The sequence below is a fragment of the Telopea speciosissima genome, chromosome 3 (assembly GCF_018873765.1).
Source record: "Telopea speciosissima isolate NSW1024214 ecotype Mountain lineage chromosome 3, Tspe_v1, whole genome shotgun sequence".
Classification (NCBI taxonomy): domain Eukaryota; kingdom Viridiplantae; phylum Streptophyta; class Magnoliopsida; order Proteales; family Proteaceae; genus Telopea; species Telopea speciosissima.
In genome coordinates this window covers 15,379,045-15,386,099 of record NC_057918.1, presented here as the reverse complement: position 1 = coordinate 15,386,099, position 7,055 = coordinate 15,379,045, and the positions used below count along the sequence as shown (strand labels likewise).

General features: G+C 38.1%; 1 protein-coding gene across 1 annotated transcript; it reads right to left on the bottom strand.

Moving 5' to 3' along the window:
* Positions 1–1,553: 1,553 nt before the first annotated feature.
* LOC122654500 (ras-related protein Rab7) lies at positions 1,554–5,984 on the bottom strand. The gene is made up of 7 exons (XM_043848618.1): positions 5,834–5,984; positions 5,632–5,658; positions 5,426–5,525; positions 2,626–2,772; positions 2,451–2,531; positions 2,127–2,272; positions 1,554–1,856 (listed from the first exon to the last, which is right to left on the bottom strand). The coding sequence occupies exons 1-7, from the start codon at positions 5,884–5,886 to the stop codon at positions 1,787–1,789; spliced, it is 624 nt and encodes a 207-aa protein (XP_043704553.1). The 5' UTR covers positions 5,887–5,984; the 3' UTR covers positions 1,554–1,786.
* Between the last annotated feature and the right edge of the window lie 1,071 nt (positions 5,985–7,055).

Here is a 7,055-nt window from a genome sequence, read left to right as displayed (position 1 = left end):
TGTTGATTTCATCATTATTTGGAAATTAAATAACAAGCAATCAAGGATTGAAACCAGATTTTCGCAGAAATAATTTTATCTATTTAAAGTTTGAATTTTTTGTTTAAATCTTGTTAGAGTGAAAACAACTTGAATAATTCGGTGACACTAGTGAAATGATAAATTTATCCTCGTTGAAAATTTTGCATTAAATGTCTCGTTAGATGTTGTCAATAAATAGAAGTAACATCCTGGAAATACATTGCCACATTGCCATAGTTAGGCCAGTCAAACCAACTCCCATACAAGCTCTCGAGGGTTCATTCATCCAACCATATACTAGAGCGACGGTTAAATAAGTTTTATATGCTTGAAAACTATACATTTACAAGTATCTTACGCATTTTCATATGTTTATATCATTTCCATATGTATCTTTAGCATATATTGCATTACTCTGATACAATGAGATGATACATCTCTTGATCACTCTTCCCATATCGATACCAATGATGATCAGCTGCAGATTGATGGCATCTCCCGCATGGATTGTCCTCCATGTATTTAATTCATAGATTTCTGCTGGTACCAACTGAGCCACCCGATGTCATCCTGGTGGCCACCCCCAAGTACATCATAAGTCATAGTACGGTTTTCTACTCCTGCTTGCCTAGCTAATTTATCAACTACCGACTCAATTTTCCTATAATATTTTAGGAAAAAAATTGTGTCAGGGAGTGTGGCCTATGACAGCATTCCCATGAGTCTATTTCTATCCTCCCCATATGAAAAGACACTTCTATCCTCTTGTTTTAAGCTGGGGAGAGATAGACACAAGGGAGTGTTGGCTTAGGCCACACTCCCATGCAGAAAACTACTACCCAATATTTTAACATAAACCAACACCTTTTTTCTATAATATTTTAGGGAAAAAATTCTCTCCGGGAGTGTGGCGTAGGCCACACTCCCATGAATCTATCTCTCTCCTCCCAATGTGAAAAGACACCTCTGCCCCTTTGTTTTAAGGAAGAGATAGATAGACACACGCGCCAACACTCCCGCACAGAAAACTGCTTCCCAATATTTTAATGTAAACTACTACTTTAAAAATCTTGATCAATTGATATATATCCTACAAAAAACTAAAAAGATCCCAATGTCAATATCATTGCCCACCCTCCTTAAACCAAGATACTAAAGCCTCATCATCAGATCAGACCTCTACTTATTCCTAGCCATGCTCTTTTGTGCTTTGTAAGGGGATCTCCGACATCGAACTCCTGTGTGCATCCTACAATACCATGATCCATAGAAGCCAAAAGAAGGAATCAAGAATTAAGAAATAACAAGGACATCCATCCTGCATCTCATGTGCATAGGTACAAACCACCATAAAAAATTAATATTAGCCTTTGCCCAGTCTGAGGTCCCTGGTATTCAAATAGGGTCATAATCCCGGCCCAGCTCTCTCTCTCTCTCTCTCTCTCTCACACACACACACACACACACACACACACACACACAATGATGTATACTTAACTACTGAAGTGGGCCAGCAGGAAAGTCATACCACAGACCAGTGAATATTGGCATATATGTTTCAATAACCTACAGAAATTGCAGTTGGAAAGTGACAGTCTTGAAGGGAGAAACAGAGACACCATGGACACATCATCATTTCTATGACCACCCCTACTATACAATGGAACCCCTAACAATCTTCCCTGAATTATTACTGCATTATGAATGATGAAATGAAGTGGCCTTTACACATCCCAATACAAATCCAAATATCCCTACAAACACCCTAACATTCACAGCCAGTAGATCGTTGTTGCCGACCTCCACTAGCCACATCAATGGTGTCAGGAAGATATCTTCACCAAAAAAGACAATGTCAGTAACTGCTAAAGATTTAACTACATAATTCTAGTGTCAGCTCAGCTCTTATTAATTTTATTTTTATTTTTACTTTGTTTCTTTTTGTTTTTCCTAGGAATGGGGAGGAGTGCCCTGAAGCATTTAAAACCAGCAAGGGGCAGATGATAAATCAATAATCAGGATAAAAAAAGGTAGAATCAACAAGGAGGCGGGATAAGAAACAAACACAAACACAAAAGAGAAGGAAAGAAGGCCAGCATACTCACATTTCTTCTTCAGGTTCATTCTTTAGAGCATTTTTGGCTATACACTCAAAAGCAGCTTCCACATTAATGCCCTCCTTTGCAGAAGTCTCAAAATAGGGAATGTTCCCCTTGGAGGCACACCATGCCTTTGCCTTCTTCTCAGATACCTAAGTCAAAACACAATCATACCAAATTACAGAGAAACTTGTAACAAAAACCGTCCAAGAAGACAACATAGCCCAGAGAGTTTTTTTTTTTTTTTTTGGGGAATACTTCACAAGAAGGCCGTAATGTACCCGAAGTGGTCAGAAAATATAGAAAAAAAGAAAAGAAAGGCCAGCTTACCACCCGGCTGTTGCCACCGTCAACATCTATCTTGTTACCCAACACTACAAATGGAAAGTTCTCAGGGTCTGATGGACTTGCCTGAAAAGATCATGAAAAATGTTCAGTCTTTGGTCATTTGAGAACTAAGGCTGTTGTTTATTTAGGATGGCTGCACTGTTGCAGTGTTGCCTACCTGAATCAGAAATTCTTCTCGCCAATTGTTGAGGTCCTCAAATGATTTCATGACATTCACGTCATAGACAAGAACGCAGCAGTCTGCACCACGGTAAAAAGCAACACCAAGGCTTTGGAACCTCTCCTGCCCAGCAGTATCCCATATCTGAACATATGATCGCAAAATAGGTCAATCTCAACATAAAAGTGGTTACAACAAGTGAATTCCCTCAAATTTCCCCCTAACTTCATAGGGGAAAAAAAGATACGAATCAAAGACAGTCCCACTGGGCAAGGTACCCTAGCCTTAAAAAGACCCCTCAACCCTACTTCCCAAAAGACCAAATACAAGCATCTATTAGTAACAAGACCAAATCAGCTCAAAAGTCAAAACCACCCCATCCTTACAAACCATTTAAGCATAGTTCTAAAACTCGCTGAGATCTCGAAAAACTCGAGAATCTCGAGCTGCGTGAGACTAGGAGATATCAAATCAACATTGTTTCGAGAAACTTGAAATTTCAACGAGATTTCGGTAAAGTACCAACATCTCACCGAAATGGTACAAACCACCTTATAATAGGCAGCAACTCAACCCATTTTGAAGAAAACTCGACAGTTTCGTGGTTTTGGACCTAGAGAAGAGGGCAAAAGCTTGGATCTTGATTTTTTTTTGCCACATCATCACTCAATACTACTGGGAGTTGCCACATCACTACGAAGAGATCGATTGCTGCTTACTGAGGAAGATTGGACTACATTCAACTATTTCAGGTAAAGTTACTATTCCCAAAAACTATTTTTTGAAGAAAAAAAATATGACAATGGGGGTAGATTATTTATATGTCAGACAATGGAGGCCAATCTACGAATTCACGGTATTGAAATAAGGGTTCAATGTGTACTGCCACAAACAATGTATAGAATAGGCAATATTACATTAAAGGTTCGACATTTACTGCCAATCAAGGGTGCAAATCCAAAACACCAAATTGGGTGTTTTTTCTTCTTTTTTTTAACAATGTGAAGATTTAAATATGTTTATTAAGCCTAAAACAAGCTTCCCTTAAAGTTTCAGAGCCAACTATGGCCATTTGCCCACCGAAACATCATACCGAAACCCAAAAAAAAAAAATTACAAACGCTTTCATGACAATAAATGAGATGTCGGTCATCTTGACCTGGTCAAGACACCGAGTCGAGACGAGTTTTTGAACCTTGCGTTTTAGTGCTTCCACACATGAATAGTAATGAGAAGACCATTAATATAGTGAAAACATCCTAAGAAGGAAAGTAATGGGACATCTCATTTATTGTCAAGAAAGCGTTTGAAACAAAATTTTAATACCCCTCCCGAGAAAACAGGTTTTGAGCCAACTCCCCAAAAACCAATAGGTTATGAATAAATTGCCACTTTTTATTATTTATTTATTTATTTGTTTGTTCGTTTGTTTGTCCTTGTAAAGAACAGAAAAGTGGTCTCCATCACTTTGTCTGAATCTCCTTTCATCAAATTTCTTGAATACTTCATTGGCATCTACAGCCTTGTAGTAGTTTGTCCGAGAATGGATTTTCTAAATTCTCCCTTACTAAAACTTTCATACAACCATAGCAATTAGAGCCCCAGGGGAAAAAGAATCATTTCCGACCTAACAAGAGCAAGGTGGGCATCTGGTTCTTGGCAGGATCTAAGCAGTTCTCATTTTGGCCATAGTTGTCCATCTTACCCCAGTATGGATTTATAAGTTACAGCATTTGGTACGATAGGTACAGTTAACTATGCTAAATTACGGGAACGAATCCTGTTTCAACCTCAGTTTCAATAGTTTGACAGTCTTCAGGAAGGTTGAGTTTCAAGAGTCCTAAATTATCCCAATAGAAGAAATCCTCATCTACAGAAAGAAAGAAGCTTATCAAACAATACACATATAGTGAAAAGGTCCATCACTCCTAGTGAGCCCCCCACCATTTTCGATTAGTTCTGTGATTTAGCTGTCAAAAGAAGAGTTCTGGGTGAAGGGAAAATGATCGTACGGATTGTTAGCCATGTAAGAAAGTCAAAAGTATACCTACAAGGCTACAACACAACCCACCCCCCCCCCCCCAACCCCAAAAAAAAAAAAAAACAAAAAAAAAAACTACTTTATATGTGTTTACTGTAATGTTTCATCATTTTTCAGTTTGAAGGAAATAATAAAATTGTGACAACTATATAAAAATAAAAGTAAAATTATATGTTGATTTGAAGGCAGAAAAAATAAGTGAGGCTACCTACATGACCATGCATGTTTATACTTGCCCACACACGCACATGCACAGAAAGGAAAAGCATAAACCATCTAGTGTGCCATGACTTTTATATAACATTAGGTAAATTCCAATTCCATGTAATGACAATTGTACACCCCATTCCGTAGTGAAATAACCCAAGAAATGGCAACAGCAAAACTTAGAGACACTTTAGGACCTTCATTATCAAAGGAATCACTTTCAAGTTTAAAGAAACCAAAGTCCAAATCATGAATCAGGTTTGATCCCATAATTCGCATGGATTGCAACTAGGCCCATTAACAGAAGTTATGAATAAGGTTCAATCAATACATAACTTCTGTTCAGAGGCTGCATTCCACCCCTTCCTTCAGCCAAAAAACAAGTGACAAAAGGAAGAATCCAAGATCAAATCGAAGAAAAAATAACAGTTTAAATACAGAATCAAGTTGAAAGACCCACAATTCATCGAGTTGTATATTTGTGCGAAGCAATCTACGGAATGAACTTTTAAAAAAATAAATAAAACCTCTCGTAAGAAAATAGCTCACCTGCAATGTGAACAACCTATCTTCAAACTGAACTTCTTTTGTCAGGAAATCCGCTCCAATGGTTGCCTTGTACTGATTACTGAACTTACGATTCACAAATCTAAATAAATCGTTTAAGGGAAATCAAATCCTAGATTATGCAAACATCCACAGGCTTAAACTTAATAATAAAAACACATAGAAATATCTGAAACATTTAAGGATACTGATTCATCAAAGATGTCTTCCCAACCCTAACAAAGAAAAAGCAAACGAAAATTAGGAAAACGAGAAATTGAAGGGAAAAAAAAAACGAAAAACAGAGAAGCATCAAGGGGGAATCCACTCGATCTTCTGTGTAACAAAATTCATCAGATGGAAGCGGAAGTGTGGAACTAGGAAGTTGAGAGGAGAAACTCAATTACTCACCCGCTGTCTCCGAGGATGATGACTTTCAGAAGCATCCGCCTTCGAGACGCCATGGTTTCGAAAAGCTTCGAAATCTCTTCCAATGAAAATTAGGGTTCGAAAACGAATACCAAACAGCACGAGAATCAAACCCAACCGCTAGCGATTATCGAATTCAACAGATGAGCTCTCTGACTCTGTGAGTTTCCCTCTTTTTGGAAGCAAAAGAAAGAACCAATAAACAGCTTACACAGTATTACCACATTAACTACCGACAAGAGAGGGAAAAAAACGATCATATGATCCAAGACAGCTAGGCAGCTAGCCAAGTTCCAGGTCCTCTTCTTCAAGGACGGTTTCTCATGACTCTTTACGTAATACCGAAAATGCCCCCGACTTTCAATTTAAATTCCACCTGAAACCCTTACCAAACAAAATTTTTAGCTGCAGATGCACTACTCTTATCCAGTCTCATGTCGGTGGGACACATGGCATGTACTATCTCGTGGGTCCCATTACTCATCCAATGGTGTTCATCTGAATTTTGCCTCTTAGCATGAGCCACGTGGCTATTGATGTAGTGATCTTAAATTAATTTAATAAAGAACCAAAATAATTGGAAAAAAAAACGACAATTTATGTGTTGGCAAGGAACGTGAGAGATGATATAGTATGATACATGATATGCCCAATGTCTCATAAGTCAACCTTTTGACGTGTGACAGATAAGGTTGAGCCTGTAGCCGCTGTCCGTGTCAACAGTCGGGGTAGGCTAGGCTGCTAGTGCATGGATACGTTTATTCAGACGGGTTATATTTATAATCGATTTAATTGTTTTTGTTTTTTTTTTGATAAAGGATTTAATTCATTAACCGGGCTTTAAAACAGTCCTTAAACGAGTCATAATTAAACAGACTAGAATTGCACTAAATGAGATTAAACAGACAAATAAGGTTATAAATAGTTGGTCATAAATCCATAATATCCAGTTGGTCCCGATTAGGGATGTAAACGGATCGGATTCGGTTCGGATAGTGCTATATCCGCATCTGCATCCGATTAGCTTTCGGACGGATTTGGATAGTGCTAAACAGATACCGACACGGATACGGAACGGATATTTTATCCGTTTACATGTAAATATAGTTTTTCGGATAGTTATAGCCTATCCGTATCCACATCTGTTTAGCTTTCGAATGGATTCGGATAGTGCTAAACAGATACGAATACGAAAACAGATTTC

Excerpts from the sequence above, each read along its gene's own strand:
- LOC122654500 (XM_043848618.1), bottom strand. The coding sequence starts at position 5,886 with ATGGCGTCTCGAAGGCGGATGCTTCTGAAAGTCATCATCCTCGGAGAC. Across the intron at positions 5,526-5,631 it reads AAGACATCTTTGATGAATCA|ATTTGTGAATCGTAAGTTCA; the intron begins GTATCCTTAAAT and ends CGATTTATTTAG. Across the intron at positions 2,273-2,450 it reads ACGGTGGCAACAGCCGGGTG|GTATCTGAGAAGAAGGCAAA; the intron begins GTAAGCTGGCCT and ends GTTTTGACTTAG.